The following is a 24,418-nucleotide window of genomic DNA, read 5'->3' on the forward strand; positions in this document are numbered from 1 at the left end:
AGGTTAAAGTTGAACGTAGTGAAAACATGGTTGAACACGGGGATATCCGCGTGGTTCATCGAGGTGGCAGTAAAATAAACTTCAGGGAGCCCGTCATCACCAATGATTCAAGGTGAGTGTGTGTTTTCACCCCGATAATGTTTGACATTTTGCGGGAGAGATTCTCGCGTCTCCCTCAGTTTTTATTAGCATGTGAGCTAAAGCCGGGCGCTAGCCGTTAGCATTAGCACTACAAGCTGCCTGCTAGCTGTTGATATTTAGGCTGCTGTTTACAAACCAGCATCACCAACTGTTCTCACATCTGCTAACGATAACTTGGATGATACACGTTACATAAATAAAAAAAACAAAGTAAGTTCATGTGTAAAATGAGTGGTTCTGCTGCTGCAGGTTCCTGCTGTGCCCCTCGGGAGAGTGTGTGAAGGTGTTCAGCACCTCCACAGAGGAGTGTATCCACGACCTGCGGGGACACACCGACCTGGTGACAGGAGTGCTGCTCAAACCCTCCAACCACCTGCAGGTACAGTCAGACCAGCAACACACACTGTTTATTAACGGGAATGTAAAGAGTACAGCTCAAACTTACTTTAAGAGAGGTACTGTTAGCTTGGCTTGAAGAGACTGTTCTTACATATGGCGAAAAGTACTCAAGTATAACCACAAAAGTAATTAACTGTTCACATTTTTGTTCATTATATTGTAATTGTTGCATTGTAATTTGTTGTGATTGGCTGCTACCTTGGTCAGGTCTCTCTTGTTGAAAAAGAACAACTATTAGAATCGTGATGGTGTGATATTTACTGAGGTCTGTACCAAACAAACATGTCCTCTTCTAGTTGGAGAACATGGTTTATAGACCAGGTCATCTATGCAGCACTACAGTACCTCATTATAATGATGATTTCTCTTTACATATTTCCTTTATCAAAAAATGCAGTTTGTCATTTGAATATTGCACTTGGCCATTTTATTGTGTTTACTTGTGCAGTCCTACTCAATGGGACATCCTGCGTGACTAAAGGTGAAATAATAATGAATGTATACCATATATTGTTTTCATTTACAAGAGCCAGCATGGTCTCATCAATCTTGTCTTGTTAATATTAGATACCACCTGCCAACCAGTTTCTCTCCAGTTTTAGTGATGGTTTCCAAACAAGTAGGGATTTTGTTGGTACTGATGTCAATACTGATACTATTTATAGAGGGGATCGTTAGCGGTACTCTTATTGATTGGTGTGAAAAGTAGACATGAAAAGATGTGAAAACGGTCAATAGTTATTTTATCATGACTTTCTTTTTTGCAGATATAAGTTGTTTGCTGAGTTATTGCATGTAGCTGCATTTTTATTAATTTTAGTTTAGCGAGCCCACACTTTTGAATGTTTTTCCCTGTCAGCTGTTAATGTAACATCACATAAATTCTGATAACCATTTCGTTTGTCTTGGAACTTATTGATATTTTGGTCATGACCAGTCAAGATCCCTTTGCTTAATCATATACATATGAATGAATTGTTAATTATTCTGAATCAGAATAGTTGAGAACAATTTTTCTGGTGAGGGTCTAACTCAAGGGTTCCTTTTCATGTCTAGGACCCCTACAGTAGATGCACGTTAGTCCATGGATACCCAATTTGAGAGGATCTTGTTTTTTTTGTTTATATACATATTTTCCATCTAATTTTGTCATGTTGTGGAGGCTGTTAAGGCTTTCAGATGGTAATTTTTGGCACCACAAATCAAATGCCTTGAAGATTTTTTTTTTCTTTTGGAATAACGTACATATTACTAAATAGTTTACTAAATATTTCCTATTTCCAAATCCTAGCAAATCCTGGATGGTTGGATTGTACTGTCACATAGAGTGGGGACTGTGTTTTCACTTTAAAAGCATTAAAATGTATTTTAAATGTGTTTTTTTTTTAGCTGGCGTTGTGTCTCTTATATTCTGCTGTTTGTACAGGTTTTATTTGCATATTTAATTCCTTCTGCACTGATGCATCCCTGTTTTGTTGCAGGCCTACTCTTGCTCAGCAGATGGCACTGTCAGACTTTGGGACTTCACAGACGGCATCCTAATAAAGGTATGGCTTGATGCTTGTTTTGTTTTCTTTCTGTCTTTCCCATCCCAAGCTGTCCCTGACATTTGCTATGTCCACTTGTTGGATGTTCTCCATTGTAAGGGCTGCCCCCAATCAGTGAGTTTGAAAGTGCACAATAACTGCCCAACAGCTTTTCTGCAAACATGCCACCTTCACCACTACATATAACACACAGCACATGGCCAGATAATGAAAAGGATGATCATAAATGTGCTATATTGCTGTTTGTAAACATTATTCAGGTCACACTACCTTTTTATAGTGGCTTTAAAATCAAAGATGTGCTCTAAAGTAAACTGATTTGAAGTTTCTGCCATATATTTTATAGCATTTTTTTTGTTTGGATATTATGCATTTACAGTAGCTACATAATATAGGTACAGCAGAATGAGCAAGGTGTTCATGGTGGAATGTGGCGAGCATGTGTCACAGTGTGACTTCATGCACAGTGAGTGACGTAGTAGTGAAGGACCTCTTGGTCGAGATCAGTTTGTGTTATGTTTTCTCTGATGTTTGGCAGCCATGTGTGACAGCTGTGCGATCTTTTCCAGACTTATGTCATCGGATGCCCGATTTACTCCATCTACGCATCTGCAAACCATGAAGGAGTCATCTTTGTCGTTGTTCCCATGCTTGGTGACAAAAGATCTGGTAGGTTTGACGTCTTTTCTAATTGTGATCAGTGCTTTGGTTTGATGCCCAACCAGTCTGTGTCCATGAAGCCAAGACCCCCGTAATTGAACGACATGATCCGGAGCTCTGTGAGAGCTCACTGATGATTCGCTGATGAACTTGGCAGCAGTGACAGCCAGTAAAAGCAGACACTGCACACAGGCTGAGAGCTGCAGACTGAGAGAGAAGTGCATAGACAGAGGAGGGAGAGATGGAAGAGCAGCGGAGCAGCGGACAGCAAGCCCAGATATAGAACTACTACAACTTTTATACATATTTCTGTCTAAAAATGAGCAAAAAGTAATTCTAAAGCTGCAGTGGCCATAAAGTAGTTAAAACAAGTTCCACCTTTGGTAGTGCTGATGTAGCTCTGAGTGTGTGGTGACTTCAAGACAACACGTGCTGCACACTGATGCTTCAGTGTTATTAATCCTGTGTCACTTCCAGCATGTTATCAATGACATGTAGTTTCAGTGGTTCTTCTATATGCAACTGGAAGTGATGGTGTGCTGCTGATAAAATAACATTTTTTGAGAGAAGAGGGGATCATGGATCATGGACACTTTGTATCCAGGCTATGTCTTATTAATCTAATGTCACTTTTGGAGAACAGATGCGGTATACTTCAGGGGGATGATCTTGAAGTTTTGACCCCCTGTCTCTGATCAGTCATGTAATATGTAATATGCAAAGCACAGCAGCTTTAAGACTCAAGATTGCAAGGCAGAGTGGCATAGTGTGAACTGCACAGGCATCTGATGACTTTAAAGGTCTTGTAGTGTGGTTGGTTGGTTGACAATTTTAATGTGGTGACTTCTGTGTGAACCCTAAACCTTATAACATAATGCTATAAACTAACTCATACCGCTACTTGAGACCGGAAAAGGGAGTTTAACCACTAATAATCCTGAAATAGTACCGAACAAATTGCAGAGCCAGGCTAGTTGGCATGCTACCTGCCTTTTATGAAGCTTCACACCACTACTTAAAGCAGCCTATTATTCAAATCAAAAGCAGTGGTTTTCATGCTAATAAATGAGAAATTAAACAAATATCATCTGAACTTGCCAGATTTTTTTCACTCATATCAAATTTGGCTGCTTGGTAATAATATTCAACTGTTTGTTTCTTTTTTGTTTTTCACTATCACTCTGTACTCTGCTTCATTTGTTAGTTTTGTGGTTTGTGATGATTTTGAGACTTGGTTTGTAAAGTTCAGAGCCTGCCATGCTGTTGCATCGCTCTGTGTACAATGAAAAAAGCAAGAGCTGTAAGTTGTTAAATCACCACTACACCTTGGGTTTCATCTTCCCATCAGTTAACCACCAGTGCATGTTGTCAGATGGAGTGTGGTTGCCAATACAAAACTAATATTTATGATTCCTCCTTGAAATGTTATCCCTGTGCTTGTGTATAAGTTTTATCCGGTTATTGTCATTGACACTGAGAAAAAACAACTGTTCGACTGTCCATGTGTCCAATACAGCCCGTTAATTCATTCAGGTGTTTGTAAGTCAGATCAGGGATGTACACTGAGGTATCTGCATGCATTACTGTCTATAACAGCATCCCTTTTTAATCTTCCACTAGGAGTCCCCAGTAACAGAAAATGTTAAATAATTCTCATGGTAGAAACTGGGTAAGAGGTTACTGGGCAAGAATGTGTAATAGGCTCATGTTTGATAATGTGTGTGTGTGTGTGTGTGTGTGTGTGTGTGTGTGTGTGTGTGTGTGTGTGTGTGTGTGTGTGTGTGTGTGTTTGTGCGTTTGTGTGTGTGTTTGTGCGTTTGTGCGTGCGTGCAGAGTTGTTCCAGCTGGTTGCAATACATCTGCCAAAGAGTGGAGATCAGCTGGTGGAGGCCCGAGAGCTCTCTGCTGTCCTCAGCAACGTCAGCTCCAACCCCGCGGCCATCGGCTTCGGCAGAGGGGTACGTACACGACCACTACTGTCTCCAACACAACATCTGGATCAGTTACATTCCAATAAGTGATGTCCCCCACTTGGTTTGTTATCTAACATATCAGGAGGATTTTAGTCTGAGAGTTTGTTGACCTTAAAAGACTTTTCTGCTCTGCCAAAATGACGTAGGAGATAGTGTTTTGGTCATCAGAGCCTCTTGTAGCTTCACTTATGTATGAAACTTTAGTAAACTTTTGGAGGCATAGCACTGTCACTGTGAAATGAACTTCAGATAATGATTTTTTCCGTATAAATGGATATAGAGCATTACAATAATATTCTTTAGTATAACTCCCTGGTGTAGAATTGACACCAGAGTTTAATCAAGAAAAGTCAGCTCCCTGCTCAGCTTTTCTGCATGTATATATTAAAAAACATGTTCTCTTCCTCACAGGGTGAATATATTGCTTCAGCTAATGGTCTGCAGCTGGAGGTTTACTTCTTCAAGAAGCAGAAGGCATACAGGTGAGATACTTCAGTTACGAGGTGTGGAGATAAAGATAAGATCATCTTTATTGATCCTCCACCGGGGAAATTTCCTGGTTATATACACTAACTGTATACATTTCTCTTATATGAATATATGGATAATTGTACAGGACAATGGCACACATGGTGTGTAGCATTACACTAAAGAAGTATAGAAAATATGTAAATACCCTGTGAAGTGGATCAACAGTCCAGATAAACCTAACTGCATTACTTTATGTCTGTGTATATACCCTTATATATTTACATAAACTGTCCATACAGTTAAGTTTATCTCTGACATAAAAAAAAAAACAGTGCTAACTAACTGTGACGTTGTGGCTGGTGGGTGATGTGACAGAGGCAACAACCAAATTAAAGATGATTGCTTCACACACTTTTTTTTGAACTGTCAAGTGAAACCACAAACCATGCAAAGCTCAGATTATGAAAGCCTCAAAAACATTTATTTATCTGCTGTTAAACACAGTGATGATATTGAAATCAGTAGTAGGGATGGCTCAATACCACTTTTTCAAATCGGATACAACACTGAAAGTATCTGACAATACCAGTCCAATGCAGTCTCTCTCTCTCTCTCTCTCTCTCTCTCTCTCTCTCCCTCTAAAACAACTAAGCTGTTAATAATTCATCTGTGTGGGAAAAAAATCCCATCATGCTAAAACAGTGAAGGAAGTAATACATAGCTCACAACATGACAGGGGTTTGCAATACTGCTGCTTCTTGTATTTTAGCAGCATTTTTGATTGGTCAGCACCATCCAAGCATTCAAAATTAAGTTTAAATGAATTGCACTCTGCAGTTTTGCTTGCTTCTTCCTTGTGCTTAAAATGACTTTACGCAGCGAAATGATGACAGAGCTACACACAGGTCTCTACTGTTCACGTGACACTCATCTGTATTACTCATGGCACAGCTCTTTTTATGGCAGATCACTCAAAGTTGAGGTAAGCGTTTACATGATAGTTTAGGCTAATGGATCATATCAGGTTGTGCTCCCAAGGATTGGTGCCCCTAATCATGACTGAAGTTGTCAAACGGGACAGAGGCCATATGTATAAAGTCCATTACACTAACAAACCCTCTTTTACCTACAAATCAATGAGGGTGTTCAAGAATAACACTATGTTTGTTGTTATGTGGGTTATTAATAGGTTCTCCCTCAAAGAAGACAACAAGAAAGGAGGCAAGAACACATTCGTGTGCGTTGCCTGTCACCCAAAAGATGACTGCATTGCCACGGGACACGAAGATGGCAAGATTCGCTTGTGGTGAGTGAAGTGACAGCATGGCCTTGAAGCATGTACACTCACACCCAGTGTTTTGATCATTTTAACCAATTTAAAAGACAAATGGAAAGAAACTGTCTATCATTTTGCCACCTCTTCCACTCTGTCAGTTTTCCTTTAATTGTTCCCATGTTTGTCATGTTTATAAAGCTGTGTGTATGTGTATGTTTATGAATACAGCTTATAAGTTCAAGTGGAGGAACTTCACTTTTGTGATGTTACTATTTATCCTTTCAGGAGAAACTTCAACCACAAGAAGGAATACACATACTCAACCCTGCACTGGCACCACAGTGCTGTCAGCTCACTTTGCTTCACCCCAGAAGGTAGATGCATTTCACACTGGGATTCTTATTCTCACTGCAGTTTTTAGATTTAGGTTTTTGTCCTTTTTCAAACCCAGAATGACCAAATTATCTCATGATTTGTGTAAAGAAAAATGCATCCCCGCCCTGTTCCTGGCCTCTGTATATATTTCTGCTCTGCTTCACCAGGCACCAACCTGTTGAGCGGAGGCATGGAGTCGGTGCTCGTCCAGTGGCGATACAACCAAGATAATGAGCGGGACTTCCTGCCCCGCCTGGGAGCTGCCATCACACACATCGCCGTCTCACCTGATGGAGCGCTGTTCTGTACCTCACACAGTGACAACAGTAAGCTGTCGCCTCGATTATATACTAAGATGAAACACAGTGAGCAACAAACTGCTGGGGAAATCATCATAATAGTGGATATAGTTGAATTTATATATTTCTTTTAAAGCCAGCATCTAGTGGCTGCTAGCAGCGCTACCGTTAAGAGACCTTTCACCCCAAAATCAAATATACATATTTTTCCTCTTACCAGTAGTTCTGTTTATTCATCGAGATTGTTGTGTGTCAGCGTTTTGCATGTATTGTGAAGCTGCCCTACAATATAAATGTTTATTATACCAGACTGTCCAGCTTCCACTTTTCTTCATCAAAAAAAGTCATCCCTAGATTTGTTATCAGCCAGCTAATCATCTGGAAAACGTGAAAGCCCCATGCCGCCTTGTTTGGATATAAAGAGCAGCAGTGGACGATAGACTGTGTACAGAGCAGATTAAAATATTGTCTTCTTTCTTATTCAACTTATCTTCACTTGGTCAACCCCTCTATCCCCACCTCTGCTGGTCTCTCTGCTGACTTTGCACTGTGTGTGTGTGTGTTTGTGGAGGAGCTCAACTGTGACACAGAGAGCAGGAGAGAGGCTGCAGTGTGATAACAATTTACACCAAAATGTTAAAAGACCTGATAATGTTTAGTCTTGCCAAATTTGAAGGTAGGTGGCAAACTAAGCTGAACAGTAGACGACACACAGACAGCTTTTGTGTCAGCTTGTTTGTATCATTCTTCTACAGTGCTCAAGAGGAGGAGGAGTTGGTATGGACAAAGTTAAGGTTTAAAAAGCCAGACTTTGACCTGAAAGTGATAATCTGCATATTATTTCAGGCAAAAGTTATAGACAAGGGGTTATAGACTTGATATACTTGAGAAAAGGTTTTCTTTTTTCTGGTTATTATAGTTTTGCACATTAAATATTCTTTGATGAACTCTGTATGTCTTGTTACAGTAATAGCCGCCATGCAGTTTCCATATCAGTGCTTTGCCTTTAGAGGCATTTATGTTACAATTTTTAGACAAACTAAAAATGGTAAGTGCCAAATAATACATTTGAAAAACTCAACAGCTGTGTCTCTTCTCAGAAACGATGACCTGGTTACTGAGGATAATCAACAGACCTTGTTTTTAGCCATTTCATGTAGGAACTATTTTCTCTGTATCAAACTACAACCGGCAACCAGATCACCACATTTGCTAGCTCAGTGCTGCTAATGAGGACACTGTCACTACCTCTTGTGCTTCTTGTACGCAATGATATGGTTGGCGGGTGCATTTCGGTAGAGGGAAAATAGTGCCTACATGAAACAACACACAACAAGGTCTGCATCATGATTCTGAGTCATGATTTCTGGAAAGAGGCATTGCTGTTGAGTTTTTCAGATGTATATTTTGGATGTTTTGAGCACCACAAGCTGAGTGCCATCCAGTTCTACTATACTGGAAAGAAGAAATCAAGGCATCTCTCCAGCCAATATCTCCAAAACCTCTGCAGCTCACACCAAAACTATTTAGATGGATAAAAAACAGTAAGAGGGAAAACTTGTGTTTTTGATTTTGGGCTGAACTGTCCCTTTGAGGTATTTCTTTTCTTTCTTTGATTCTTACCTGCAAGTTTTACATTTGACAGCAGGTTTTGTTCGTTAGAGTTCACATCTGTGTTCTTGACTGATAAGACTTTGTTTCAGAGATTTCAGTCTGGGATGAGGGCTGTGGTAATTGATTCCTGTCTTTTCTTGTTTTAGAGATCACAATCATCCAGAGTTGTGTTAAAGTGTCGGCTGTCATTCAGGGCTTGGTCAAAGGTGAGTACAGACTGTAGGTGGCAACAACATGTAGATTGATCATAAACCTGCTATTTTGGCCCAGAGATAATAAAAAGGTTATTTATTATCATAAATAACCTTTTACAGTTCTTGGAAAGCAGTCTTATTCTAAAGGAAGTCCACTGTTCGTTAAAGAACATTTAAATCCACCAACATTTTTAGTTTACACAGTGAACCAGTCAGCTAAGTCATGATTGTGCAATGGTGTAGACTAAATTTGACTCCGGGCAACCACAATGCTGTGATCAAAGAATCAATGAACAAAAGGGAGTGACAGCTTGATTCCAGCTGTGTCATGTTCCAGCTGTGACTCGGCTGCCAGAGCTGATCGTGGCCATTCTAGATAATGCTTGTGGTTTGGCACTGCAATGCAACCCATAAGCATCTTTCCACACCGCACAGAAAACGAGTTTGTTTGTGATGTAAGATGCTCTGAGCTGCACAGAGCAGATCGATCCAGGCCGGAGGTCAGACACAGGAACAGCACAGAGAATCCAGTCAGTTTTTCAAAATAAAACATCCTGTGCAGATTCAGTGTCTGAATGTCTGATCATAAAAACAGACCAATTATCTATGTAGCCCACTTACTCATGCAAGAAGCACAAAAATCAAGTAAAATTGACCGATTCAACAAAGGCTGAGGAAGTCAACAAAGTGAGTTGGGTGAAATGCTCTGCTTCTGAAATGCTCCTTGTGGTTTATAAAGCTGTGTGGAGGATGGCTCAAGACTGCAGATGCGTCATGTTCAGTGGAATCGAGTCGTAAGAAAATTAAACAAATGCCAGGTTTCCTCCACAGTATGGAATATTTTTTTTTTTGAATTATCAAATCTGGATAAGTATGGCAAAAAGGAAAGAGTATGGAAAATACTGGTGTTTCCACATATTTCCCCTATTCTGTTTTCTAATGAATCAAAAATTATAGTGTTTTTCATAACGCACTGAAACAGGACTGTTACTTTGACAACATAAACTAACTCATATTAGGAAAATGTAGGCTATGTCTCAGCCTCACACTGTAATTTTACAGTTTAAAATATCCTACAAGGATTTCATATATTTTGCTATTGACAAACTATGCAAACTAATGTTAGATACCTCAGATCATGTTTTAATTATTCACAATGGTTTCTTTCTGGTCCTGCTGCAGGGGGAAGCGTCAGGACAGACTTGATGGTGGACCCACGCAGCAAATCCCTGGTGCTGAATGGGAAACCAGGCCACCTGCAGTTTTACTCCCTCCAAAGAGACAAACTGTTGTACAACGTAAGCACTCTGAGGAACCTTTTTTGGAGGCTTTTATTGCCATAATATTTTATTTCAACACCTGAAATAACACGACTGTGGTTATGGAGAAGGCTTTATTTTAATTACAAACAGAAGACAGGAAGAGACAGGAGTTTCAAACCCTAATCTATTCTGAGCCACAGGCTCTTTTAACAACACTGTCAACAACACCTTGGTGTGAATTAGCCTTCATAGTTGGATAATACTGTTTTCATCTTTCCCACAGCTGGACATAGTACAGCAGGAGTACATTCATGAATTGGGCCTGCACCAGTTTGAGGTGGTCAAGGCGGCCTTCGATGCCTCTGGCAACTGGCTGGCAACAGTAGAAGAAAGAAAACAGAAAGCAGCTGAGCTGGAGCTCAACTTAAAATTGTGGTCATTTGATGAACAAACACAGAGGTACAGACATCTTAACTCTCTAAACTTTACACGATGCTTCAGTCAGTCAGTGACACAGATACATCCAGTAGTGGACTGGTCAAACAGTCACAACCCTGTAACATACTTTGCTGTATCACCTGCAGTTTTGTGCTGAACACGACCATCGCGGCTCCCCACGAGGCCCAGATTACAGGCATGTGCTTCTGCCAGGCCACCGACAGCCAGACCACCATGCTGGTCTCCACTAGCAAGGACGGGCACTTCAAAGCCTGGCAGCTGGTCCCACAGGCCCACACAGACGGTAAGCAGTCTAGATCAGTTTCTGATGGTCCAAGTAACCAAAATGCAGAGTTTTTCCTGAGCTGTGTTAAAGTGTGGTTATATTTACTGCGCTTTTTTAACTTCTGACCCATTGTGATTCATCACCACTTCATTCTTGAAGAACCCCAAGATTTCTGTGTGATTGCTGTAGTTAACCTGTAACTGAAGCTCTTTTGAAAATTTATTATAAATCAAACAGAAGGGCAGGCTCTTGTCCATCATTAAAGCAAAATGTTGGGAAAATGCACCAAAACATCACGAAAAACACAAACTTTAATTGTATGGTTTAGAAAAATAAAATCCATTTCCTATCTCTGTCAGTCACTTTTCTTTGAGCTCAATGAAACAGCTATTTTAACATCTCCACTTCCTCTCCTCATCTCTGATGTTGTCTTTCTGAGGCTGTCTCTTGACCTCACACCTTAAGATATCTGAATGAAAATGGGTTCTCTTCGGTACCCAAGAGTCTCCCCTTTACAGATATACCCACTTTATGCTAATCTCCTACAGTTTTTTTGCATTCAGTTCAAATGTGTTATTTTCACATACACTAAAAACGGTGTATTGGAATATTTCTGCACACGAAGGTCTGTTAACAGCATTAGAGCTGCATAAATTAAATAAAGCTGAGACTCACATGGCCATTTTATTGTAGTGAGATCATTTTTTGCTCCTACTGAAATACATCATGTACACAGTAAACAGTAAGGAGGGAACACAAAATTAGAAAAGTGACTTACCACAAACAGTTTGTTACATTTAGAAAGTGGGGAACATCTGATGAAAATAAAACATGTTTTTAAAGTTATTGTAACAACTGTAATGGCAATATTTAGTACTTGTGTCGGTACTCGGTATTGATAAGTACCCAAATGTAAGTACTTGTACTTGGTCTGAAAAAAAAGTGGTATCGGAGCATCCCTAGTTAAATTTTTCTGCCAGTCCAAAAAACTGCAGTAACAACTTATAAGCTATGATCGAGTATGAGAATGGCCATCATATATCTCCATCAAAATGTTTTAAGCCCTCACTCAGAACGCTGTAGCGCTGAAACGTTAATCAGCAGTTTAGCAATTTATTAGTAACTGAAAGTAATTTCTGTTTTTTTTAATACCTCAGTGATGGTAAACTGGATATCTTTGGGTTGTGGACAAAATAAGACATTTGAGGATGGCATCTTTGGCTTTGGAAAACAACATTTTTGGACATTTTTTAGATGAGAAAGTAATTGACGGATTAATCGACAATGAAGATCATCATTAGTTGCAGACCTAGATGCCTGCATATTTTACCTTTAAGTCTTTCATAGCCATCAAACCAGACAGAGCAAATATGGTGGTTGGAAATGTAACATTTTTTTAATTATTTTTTGGGCTTTTGCCTTTATTTGGATAGGGACAGCTGAAGATATGACAGGAAAGGGGGTCGAGAGAGGGGGAATGACATGCAGCGAATGGGCCATAGGCAGGAATCGAAACAGCGACCACTGCAGAGGACCAACAGCCTCAGAACATGGGGTGAACGCTTTACCAACCGAGCTATGGGAGCACCCCAAGCATGTTATCCAAAGTACTTTGTACAACCATGATTTTGCACATTTTGAGCCAGGGAGACCTCGGTATGAATCAAGTCACTGTGTTGGTGCCAGCCTCGACCATTTTGGCTTCACAGTGCACCAGGTTGAATGTCAGGCTTGAGCCAAGTTAGGCTGTATTTCTCACTAATCCAACACCCTCGGTGTCTGTCTCCCCGTCTCCTTCCCGCAGATGGAGGTCCTTCCTGGTCATGTGATTTCGTCGGAGCCTATCACGGCCTGGTACCCGAGTGCTGCTGTTTCTCAGCCGATGGTTCTCTGTTGGCCGTCAGCTTTCAGGAGGTGGTCACCATGTGGAGTCCGTCCTCCTGGGAGCTCCTGACAACTCTGTCCCAGCCGCCAAAAGCCATCAGGTCAGAGCATAGACATGCACTCAAGTATCATCACAATCACTAAGGCTAAGTGTTGAACCTCAGTACTGATTATAAGAGAACATCTGACTAACTCCTCACATATTTATGAGCTATAAGAACACCCTAATCTAAAGATCTGGAGGGAAGGAGTTAGTTGTGGTGCGTGGGGCAGGCAGCTCTGAGCCTCTCCCTGACTGCTGACATGCTGTTGGCTGAAGAGCAGCGTGCATGCAAATGAATTACAAGATAATATAGTTGAATATATTTCTTGCCTTTACCTTGATGGTCTGAAATAAGTCACTAAATTTGTTGCTTTTTAGGAATGAAGTTGCTAAGAGGGTCTGAAAAATCACTAAATTTAGCCAGAAAACCACTAGGTTTGCAACACTAAGCCCAATAATTATGATGTGGTTGATAAACAAGGTAAGGAAAACAGGGAACGATAGAGTGGAGGATGAAGAACAAGAAATGGCAAATGAGTTTATCGCCCACTGGTGAGGTCAGTGTGGCTTAACATCTTTTCTCTCCATGCCCTTATAAATGCATAATCTTGCACAAGTTTGTTCTGTGTGTTAAATGTTATTATGATGGAGTTGTTTTTGAAAATTAAATGCCATTAAATAGGCTGTGTCTCATTATCAGTAAAAGTGAAGAGGTTTTACAATCCTGTCCTTCAAAATGACAGACAGCGAGAAAGTCTAACACAACCTCTGCTGCCAAACGAAGAAGTAAGTCTTATAACAAAGAGGGTCAGTTGGAAAAACCCATCAGCAGCACTGAGTGAAAGACTTTTACAAGAAAGCATGTTTAATAAGGATCCAAACTTTGTCTCTAATGATGATGGAGAGGAACTGTTGTCTGTACTGCAGCTTCATTAAATGCATATTTGCTGTAGAGCTGCTGTACTGTAACATGTTTGTTATAATCGCTCCATTAAGCACAGACTGGGCTCACATTCAGAAAAACACACACCTAACAGAAAAAGCACAGTGCACACACATACAGATTCACTAAGCAACCAGTTGTTTTAGAGTTTGGCTGTTTGCTGTCGAGGACATCTTTGAACAGTTAAAAAAAACCTTTTGGCCACACTGGCAGCAGTCCAGAGTGTTTCTCACAGCAGACAGGCGATGGAAACGCCTGAGAAAAAGAAGTGGTGCCTGTCAGCCAGCTGAACACGGGGACATCCTGCAGTTTCGCAACATTGCTGGAGTCTCAGAAACGTTGTCTCCTCTGCTCAAAAAGGGGCCGTCAGGTCAATGAGGACACGAAACTACTGTTCGTTTCTAAACCACTTTGCTGCAGTAAGCCCTGAACACTGAGTCAGCGTTAAGCAGTTTTCTACAAAACAAAGACAGCTGACTTGCAGTTCATTGTAAAATGAAGGAACCAGCGGAGATAAACATTTTTAGCTCTCACGTGTCTTGGTGTAATAATAATGATAGTAACTTTAGTTATAAAACACATTTTTTAAAAACATTTACAAAGTGCTTTGGCAGACAAAGCAAGGCAGTGGGTCAGAAAGCAATATAACAGAAGCTAAGTGAAGATAAAATTAAAACAAGAAGATTGAAAGACATTAAAAAGTGTTAAAATAAAAATAATATATAAATCAATGTGTATATGATAATATTAATCAATACAAATAAAACAAAAGCAATAAAATAGAAGAACAACATGAAACAATAAAGCAATAAACATAAGTGACTGAAAAGATAAAAATGAAACAATAAAAGCAATAAAAACATATCACATGAAAGCAAGTCTAGGAAAGTGGTTTTTAAGGAGAAATCTGTAATATATTTACTGTAATCATCATTTTATGGCTGGTGTGTCATGAGTGATTAAGGAAACATGTCGAGTTCAAATTAATGCAGAACATTTGCTGAATAATTTAGTAGATGTTTAGAACGGTTAAACTGAGCAATTTGTCACTTGAGTCTGGCAGGCAGTGATACAGGCAGGCAGTCACTTATCTTAAAAACAAAAACCCAGTGCTTTGAAAATTCAGATGAGTTAACGGGATTTATTTTACATTGACAGCTGACAGTTATAAACGGCTGATCAGCTCGCCTGCATCCTGCACTCCTGCAGAACTCCTTTCTTTCTGCAGAGCTTTCCCTGTGTCTGGGAAGAAGAGACCAGGGGGGAAACAACTCACCTCAACCATAGCTCATATATTGAATAAGATTTTAGCCTATTTAATTTACAGTATATTTCCCCCCAATTCAATACTTGGACTGCTGTACACATTTTTGCATGTGCAATTGCCACGTTGCTCCTATAAGAAGTGATTTAAGACGGCAAAAGCGTGATCACTGTAAGATTTAAACCTGGAGAGCCTGAGGATTTAAGGCTGTGAACTGGCTCATATAGGATCAGTGTTTCTACTATGTAGGTTAGGGTCATGTACAACCAATGAGCTTCTTCTTCAGATGAGCAGACGTTTTCTGTGTAATTTGGGAGCTGAAAAGGGAATTTGTGTGTAATAAGGCTTCAGAGTTGAAAACGTTATTGGTCAGCTGTTTTGACAGCTGCCCGGTGCCCCTTACATAACTACCACCTATGGATATGTAAAGCTGGGTCAACTACTTGACCTCTAACCTCACTAACTCCAGACTCTTTACATGAGAAATTATTAACTTTTTTGGCTCTCTTTGGCTGTTTGGACATTTTTTTTATCAAGACAATAGAATGAAAAAATGTTTTGTTTTGTTTTTTATAAAAATGTCACAAACCCACTTTCAATAATTTGTATAAGTCTGAAATTGATTTATCTGCCAGATAGAAATTTTCTGGGTGTTTAGTTCTTGGTGGGTGTTCAGACCCTTGCTTGCGTGTTCCAATTTGAAGCCCCCAAAGCGGAAAACTCCTCAAAAGCTAATCCTGTGAAATATGTGTGGTGTGAGGAGCTGGTTGGTTGGGGTGGGGTTAAGGGGTTACACTTGGGATTCTTTATAGTTTCAGAAAACAAAAGGGACTTTTTTTTTCTCTCTCTCCATCAGGGATCTTTGTTTTGGGCGATTAAGCTCCTCCAAGTATCTGCTGGGAACCACTGCCAACAACCTGCTGTGCTGCTGGAACCTCCTCACCTGCTCATGTAAGACTGTGTGTGGAGTGTACATGTCACACATTCACATTTACAGCTGAATGCATTTGTTGCATTTATATTTACATGATTATACTTCCCTGTTGCTTCTTTCTCGTCCTCCTGTCCTCTCTGGCAGTGGAGTGGAGCACCTCAATGGACATCAGCCTGCTGCTGGCTGACCCGCTCTCTGAGAACATGGCTGCCTTCTGCTGTCAGGATGGATGCACAGACTGTAAGCTTTAAACTTAGTTTGAGCATTTCCAAGTTGTGCAAATCATATTTAAACCCACAGCAACTGTTTCTGAACACATTAGTTATACCTGAATATATGACATAAGATACAAGCCAAACCTAAACCCGATTAAGTCACAGAAAGTCCTAAAGATCACATTTTACAAAGAACATTTCAGCACTTAAACTCTACAAGACACTCTCTTTGAGATATGGCTTTTTGCTGTATGCCTTTATTTGATAGTGACAGTGGAGAGAGACAGGAAATCTGAGGAAAGAGTTTAGGGGTACCACATGTAGCAAACTGTCTGGCAAGCCAAGAATTTAGCTGGGGATTTGCTCCATGTGTTGTGTACCCTAACCGTTTGGTCAGGTCAGGTCGCCCCTAATATAAAAAGTTTATAGATAAATATTTTAACAGGGCTAAGAGTATACAGCAATGCTAGTAGCTCTGTGAGGCTGTGCCACAGACTGTATAAAGAAAAAAAATACTACACTTTGTACCAAGCCATGAATAACTCATGCAGCTGCTGCATGTGTTCACATAATCACAAATTGAGCTCTTCTAAGTCATCATGAATAAAAGTGCATTTATCTGGAAACATAACCAGCTTCATCATTGGTTTCTTGTGGAATAATATTCTTGTCAGTGTGTTACTGCTTTGACTCCTGCGTGTCTTTCTGTCTTTCGGTTCCTTAATGAAAGTGCGTATATCAGTGATAACATGACTTTTTCTTGTTTTCTGTCTTTTCTATTTCCAGTGTTTGTGTTTAAGCCCAGCGAGCCTCGCCCACTGTTTTCCCACAAGGCCGTGTGCTCGGGGAAGGTGACTCGCGCGGTCTTCGCCCCAAGGGAGGAGATGCTGGAGAGCTGTGAGGAGAGCAGCCAGTGGCTCAACCGCTCCCAGCTATACTTCCTCACTCAGCACATGGTAAATCCCACCTCCAGGAAAACACTCAGTTCAAAACATGTTTTAATGACAACAGAGACTAGAACATTAGAAGTCTGCTGTACTTTTGTATTCAAAAAGAGCAGATACATTCAGCAAGGCCTGTTTTTCATTGGCTGGGAGAGACAGTTTCAAGTAAAAACATTTTTATTACTATGATCTATTTTGTATATATTTATTTCATACCTCAAACGCAGCTGATGATATTTTGTCTTTTGGATAATGGTGCATATGGTCACCGTGCTCTGGTGGTTTTATTATTTAAATCAGTTGATCAAAGTTGGCACACATACAGATTGTTAGTCACTAATTTGTGTAATGACAAAACATTAGTTATTTACAGCTCTGACACTTTATGTAAAAATGTTTACTGTAAGGAAATAATAAAACTAAAGATCATAGTGAGTAAGAAATGGGTAAATTCAGCTAAATCTTAATATTCTATTCTGTGTCTTCTCATAATGCGCTTATATGATCCTAATGTCACGGCTATTGTTATGTGATTTCATGTAATGTGTCATTGGGGAATAAAGAAACCTTGCAGTAAAAACTTACTTTTCACCTCTGCAGGATCTCATGACATTCACCACCAAGGCAGAGGAGGACCGACTGATGGCGTCCAGCAAACAGGTACACCACACCCAGTTGTGGAAGATGGATTTTTTTATGCATTAAGTCAAAATCTTGCAAAACATTCAAAATCACCAAATTTGGAGATACATGATTTTTTCTGGACAGGAACATTATGTAAGTTTTAATCCAAAAAGCAACTGGTAAACAAAGCTCACAACAAATGTGGTAGAGTAAAAAGTACAATATTGATCTTTGAGATGTAGTGGAGTAGAATAAAAAAATAAATAAACATTCTGCCAGAGAGGGGTCATTGCTAGCCCAGAAACCGAAGACCCAAGGGTAGGGGTGCAACAGATCGCAGTTGATCCGATCAATGCAGAGTTGCAGTGAACAGAGGACAGACGCTGCTGTGCAGCGCATCTCTGTGAAGAGCGACTGATTTAAAAGCCGTCACATCACCTTGAGTGAAATCCAGACCATAACTTTTTTCACTGATGTAACTCTGCTATCACCAAAGAAACAGATCATAAAACTGTGATGTTTATTGAAACTTTGGTGATATCAGCTGTCTTAACTTCTACACAGCTCCTCTCTGCTCACTGCTGCAGCTCTGTCTCACCCCGTCTGTGACACAGTGTGTCTGCTGATTGATTGATCATGACTTCTAACCAATCAGATGTGCTGCTGTAGGCGGGACATTGAGCCAGACTACAGAGTGTATTGTGTATTATACTGTACAGTGTATAATGATCTAATATATGTATAGTATATACATAGTACAGCACTGTATAAGTTTGAAGTTTTTAATATTATTACCATTATCATTATTATTACATTACATAACTATGGTGATAATTACAGACAGACAAAGATCAAAGACAAGTACATTTTTAAAATAATTTAACCCTAATCCCACCACTTTTTTCTTTTTTGCTGATCTGAAAAATAATCCGATCCGTTACTCAAAACCGTGATACAATCCGAACCGTGAGTTTTTTGATCCATTGCACTCCTACCCGACGGAGTACTTAAACAACTGATGGTCCGGTGAGTAGGTTTTGCAGCGGTATTCGTTTGTGCACGGTGTATTCTTGCAAGATGACTGATGAAGTGAAGTGAGCATCCTGTGTGTGTGTGTGTGTGTGTGTGTGTGCGCGTCTGACTGCATACACCTCTCATAAGTTACAGCCACTAGTTAACCACACACAGTGTGCTGAGGGGGAAAAAATGTCAGGCTTCTTTTTGTTTCTATATGTTTCTTTTGTCACGGGCAAAGTGCATTAGAGATCTGTATCATTTTAATGTCAAGTGAGTTGCAGTGTTTTTCCTATGTTTCTAGAGGCAATGAGGCATAGGCTGTTATTTCACTAAAACTATGCAATGTACATGCATATTCACATAATTTTGGACTATTACAGTATGAATACAACAACAATAATAATTAGAAGAATTTGAATTGCGATTTTCTCAACCTCTTATTTAAACATATCAGTACTTGTTTCTAACATTTGTATATATACACACAAATTCAATATAATATGCATAAATGTAAAATATATAACTTTTATAAATTTGCTGTCTTGCGCAAAGTGGATAGTCAAACTGAATAAAAGCACAAATACATTTAAATACATGATTTCTATATCATTTCATTATTTTTTACTTTATTCTTAGCACTACGAATAATAAAGGGCAGATTATGAATCAGCACCATGGAGCAAATTTGTGGCCCCCTTTTAACTTTGAGCACCTGCCCCTCCAAAGGTCTCTGCACGGCCCTGAATATCAGAGACATATATGTATTGTGTTGCAGAGATTTTTACTGAAGGTAGCATGCTAACGAGCTAGTTCCAGCTAGTCCTATCTCAAAATACCACTAGGTACCTCGAGAGATGAGTGCAAATGTCAAGTTTATTTTGTTCCAAAGGCCTACTCTGGTGACATGCTGTCCCTTGATTGTTTGGAGTTTGATTTCAACAGGCGGCCAGTTATTACATGTTTCAGCTTTTAAGTATAGTACTTGAGTAAATGTAGTTACATTCTACTCAGCATACCTGAGCACCAACCACTGCTCAGAATCAAAGTTTCAAACTTTTTTGGGTTGAACATTTTTTTTTCATTGGAAACCAACATCATACAAATGGCAAATACAAAGCACAAAACAGCGCTCCAATTTTTTTCCCTCTGTTGATGTTTGACAGCAGAGAAATTAATTGACTTCTTTCAACCCACACCCAACACAAACTCTTGATATCTGATAGCTAACAGTTATTCATGCTTGCCAGTTTGAAAATATCAAAACATATCAAATGAAACTGTGAGCTGGACTCATGTCTGTAGCAGTTGTTGCTTCATATGTGTGGTGATGGAGAAGAGCCAGTTCATTCTGCTCAGCTGAAGTTTTAGGAACTAGTGAGAGGATCTGTGGATCCATGTTGTTTTTGTTTTCAGCTCCCTGTTCCTTTTCAACGAATCCAGACAAACTCTCTCCGTTTCTCTCATCTTTACTGTCAAATACAAACACAGTGTTGAAGATTCACATCTGTCCCAGTTCTTTAAACTATTAAACTGTAAACTATTTTTGTCACATTTTTACTAATATGAGACATTTGACACTGTCATTCTTGTTTTTTCCTCTCCCCTTCAAGCTTGCGATTGATGACAGCGTCGTCATGACACCGTTCTACCTGTTGCTGGGGAAACACCGACAGCAGCAACAGGAAAGTCAAGACTCACTGAGCAGCATGTTTGCTGAGAGGACACCTCTGCCACAGGGCTCTGCTGCTATCAAGGAGGTCAGTCGTTCATTCAGCCCTGCGTGGATTATGTCCACTTTGTGTCCAGCTTGTTCATTGACATGTAAATGTTTGCTCAACCACACTGGCTGTTGAAGTTCAAAACAAAAATATTTACCCAAGAAAATGAATGAGAAGTTTGTTCATCTGAAATTTTGTTTCAGAAAGCTTGCTGCCTTCAAATGGAACTCGTGACCTTGTGTTTATGACATAATAAGTCAAGAGAACATGATATGTTTGGCATTCAAGTGGTCGATTCATGAGAACACTGCTGCTAGGCAATGACGGCATGGACGCCAAAACTGTCAGCATCTAGAAGTTACAAAGGCTAACAGTTTAGCAAGTTAGCGAGCCTTTATTGTAATGCAAAGATGTAAAGATGAGGCTGTTGGGAGTATCAACATTTTCCTCAGAGAGATTTTAAATTTACAGAGAAAAACATCACTAAAATAACAATATATTGATGTACCATCCACCACAATTGAACTTCCATGCCCTCTGCCATTTCTGAAAATATCAGCAATGTCACAAGTCATGGATCAGCAGCTATGAAAAAAGTCCCACTTTTGAGGTAGTGAATACCACGAGAGGGAGGCGTCCATGTGGGCTCTTCTCGTAAACACGGTAGGGCCGGGCAATACGGCTTAGGAATAATATTATTTTTAGGCTGTTCCTTAATATACAATTTATATCTCAATATACACATTTTCTGTACATTGTCAGATATTGCAAACATATGATATAGTAGGCTGAGCTGTATGGACTAAATCAAATATCTTAATAGTTTTGACTAAACACTTTGAACAGTATCGATTGATAGTGACAGTATTGTAGAGCTGAACTTTCACAAAATATTAACACATGAAGAGTTTTAATTAATCATCTGTAATGTGGATATAATGTAAGTGCAAATAATAGAACAGTTAGAGGAGTCAGAGAAGTTCAGAAAATCACATCACTTTACTGTACTGCAGCCTTTAAAACCAGGAAAAAGACCACAGTTAAGCCTCATTACAGTATAAGAATATACAAAATCTAAGATGATATCTAGCCTTGTATCCCAGTATCGATATAACATTGATATATTGCTCAGCCCTAGAACACGGTAAATACAACACCATCTGAAGGCGGCAATTGACATATGAGATTTTTTGACATGTCAGTTCGTTGTGCATTAAACCTTTTTTTCTTGCTCACAGCTTCTGCAGACCCCGGCACACGTCTTGCCCTCCGCATCTTTCCTCTGCACAATGTTTGTGCAGTCTCTGCTGATCTCCGTTACAGACACAAGGTCAGTAGTCCACTAAGGCTGGTTTATAAGCCTTTTGTCAAGGTTTGGAATTTAGAGTTTTTCTAAATGAATGTCCAAATATTTGTTCTTAAATAATTAGTCAATAAAAACTGAAAATGAGTGCAGCCATAGTGGTTATTTGTACCGTTTTTTAAGGGATGGTTCCAGTTATTTGAAGTGGGGTTGCATGACGTACTTATCCATAGTCACTGTGATACCTAAGTTTACAGAAGCAGCAGGAGAACTGGTGTAGGAAGCTAAGCGATGTACTCCTGTGGACAGGGTCAGTAACAAAATATTATTTAGACACCCAAAGAAATCAGTATCTGTTTAAATGTATGCCATAATTAGAATGTATTCACTTCTGTAGCTTGCCATCAGACAACCTTTTCCAAAAGGGAATTGAAGCTGTTATATTCATTTATGCTCGCCTCAAAGTCTCCAGACTCCAAAACGGTTCTTTAACTTTGCTAAACACAGGAGTTGCTGGTCTGTTGTTGCCTTGTTCAGTTAGTTAGTTAGTGTTGAGTTACTTTGGTTTTAAAAGTAGTTTGGATTCAGTAAAGTCACACAGTAACTAACAAACTAACCGAATCAGGGAGCAGCAGACCAGCAACTCCTGTGTTCTATGAGGTAAAATGACCAAATGACCAGTGACCAAAATTGCCAGCAGAATCTGGTGGCTTTGGAGGAGTATCACTCTCTCCAAATCAGGGCCGTGTCGATCGCAATCTACTGTAGATAAAGTATTGATTATGGATACCTCATACAGCCACTTCAAATAATCCATACTGTCCCTTTATAATGTGGGAATGTGATGGAATATGTCTGATCTGTCACTATCTTGATCAGTGCAGGTCTGATCATGTTAGCATGACTTGACAAAACACTGCTGGAATTCAGGCTTCACATGACTCAGCCACTTAAGATGCTGGCTAAAACAGTGAACATGGGAAAATATGGACTGTGTTGTTTATCTCAAAATATGCTGAGTCACAATAACATTTTTTTTCCCTCCTTGTGTTCTCATGGCTTCAGGGAGGAAAATAAACAGCACGCAGAGGAGGAAATGGAGAGCGAGAAAGAGGAAGAGGATTCAGAGGGGGAAATGGAATCCAGCACCACAAGACCGGAGCAGGCGTCACTGGGAGGCCAGGCAGCAGACGATGCAGCCCCCGCTCTGACAAAAGCCCAGGTTAGGGAACTGAGGAGGGTGAGGAAACTTGACCACAGCTGGCTCGCAGGCCTCTTGGACTCTTGAACATGACCATGTACAAAGACAGACACTCACCTATAAGTTTTCATCATGGATTTTTCTTATTGTTTTATGCCATTAAATCAGAGAATAAAATAAAACAAATTCAAAGTGTGAACAAATCCCTGTGCAAAACCAAAACAGAATATTTCAGGTATATTTGAATGTTGTCCCTTTGGCAGCAGTTACAGCCTTGAGTCAATGTTGACAAGTTTGTATCAGTTTCCAAGTCAAGCAATGAAGTCTGGAGTGAATTGAGGTCTGGATTCTGACTCAGCCAACACTTAATATTAAAATTATTGTTTTTAAACCGTTCCTGTGTAGTTTTGGCTCTGTGTTGTAGTTGTTAATAAAGTCACAGCTCTCATGAGACTGCAGCAGGTTTGTCTCCAGAATTTCTCTAATTAGCTGCAGTTCTTGGGTCTCTGTGTGGGTCCTCTGAAATTGTCAATTATTCTCTTCTTTAGATCCTGTCACAATTTCAGATTTTCACTACAAAATTTCCGTGGCCAAACAAATTCCAGATAGCATTTTTTTCTATAGATAATGGGATAATATTGTTAACAGTGCAATTTATGTTTAACTTTGTTTATTGTGAGTGTGTGAGCTGTAACATTAGCCCCACTGAGCTAGCTGCTGTGGTAATACCAGGTCAGGATACTTCATAAACCCCACCCCTTCCATTTTAGCAGATAGGACATGGACCAAACTAAAAGATCAAAATGCAAAACAAATAAATATTTCCAAAGATGTTTTCTGATTTTAGGTAGTTCTTATCATGCTGATGTGTGTTCAAGTGTTCATTTTTCTGGTAAGTTTGGCCTTAATTAGTTATTTGATGATATAAAAAGCAGGTTTCATGTCATGATAGACAGCTGAGCTTTGCTCACATTTGAGTCGGCCAACTGTGGGCAGGACCAGGATACTGCTGCTTCAACCCAGACCACTACTGCACAGACTGTCTCCAAATGATGTCACTAGCACAAAATGGCAGCACTGCTATCAGGAATGTTTTGGCTTCATCTTTGCACAGTGGGAGGAGGTGGAGACTAGGATGAAATAATTGCTGGTTTCACAATAAACCAGAGTAAACTTCCCAGCGATTAGGATTACTGTTTCAAATTTTAATTATCAGGAAAACTGTTTGATTAACCTGACATGCCAGATGGTTTGTTACACAAAACCATCTGGGACGTTGTCCTTAAAAAACTGTTTGGAAAAGGGCAGGCACTTTTAAAAAAAAAACACTTGGCAGCATGATTGGATGAACTATCTGTCTATAACATCTAACACGGGCAAACTCTTGCTGCAG

General features: G+C 39.7%; 1 protein-coding gene across 1 annotated transcript; it reads left to right on the plus strand.

Annotated features, from left to right (window-relative positions):
• wdr75 (WD repeat domain 75) lies at positions 1-23,483 on the plus strand. The gene is made up of 21 exons (XM_084724461.1): positions 1-112; positions 391-520; positions 2,022-2,087; positions 2,657-2,756; positions 4,581-4,705; positions 5,132-5,202; positions 6,381-6,497; positions 6,753-6,841; positions 7,010-7,168; positions 8,902-8,961; positions 10,132-10,247; positions 10,495-10,670; positions 10,796-10,953; positions 12,740-12,920; positions 15,926-16,020; positions 16,148-16,243; positions 17,005-17,174; positions 17,763-17,822; positions 20,414-20,560; positions 21,760-21,851; positions 22,890-23,483. The coding sequence occupies exons 1-21, from the start codon at positions 27-29 to the stop codon at positions 23,110-23,112; spliced, it is 2,517 nt and encodes an 838-aa protein (XP_084580587.1). The 5' UTR covers positions 1-26; the 3' UTR covers positions 23,113-23,483.
• The last annotated feature ends 935 nt before the right edge of the window (positions 23,484-24,418 follow it).

Source organism: Lutjanus erythropterus, chromosome 8 (assembly GCF_056507025.1).
Source record: "Lutjanus erythropterus isolate fLutEry1 chromosome 8, fLutEry1.hap2, whole genome shotgun sequence".
Taxonomy (NCBI): domain Eukaryota; kingdom Metazoa; phylum Chordata; class Actinopteri; order Lutjaniformes; family Lutjanidae; genus Lutjanus; species Lutjanus erythropterus.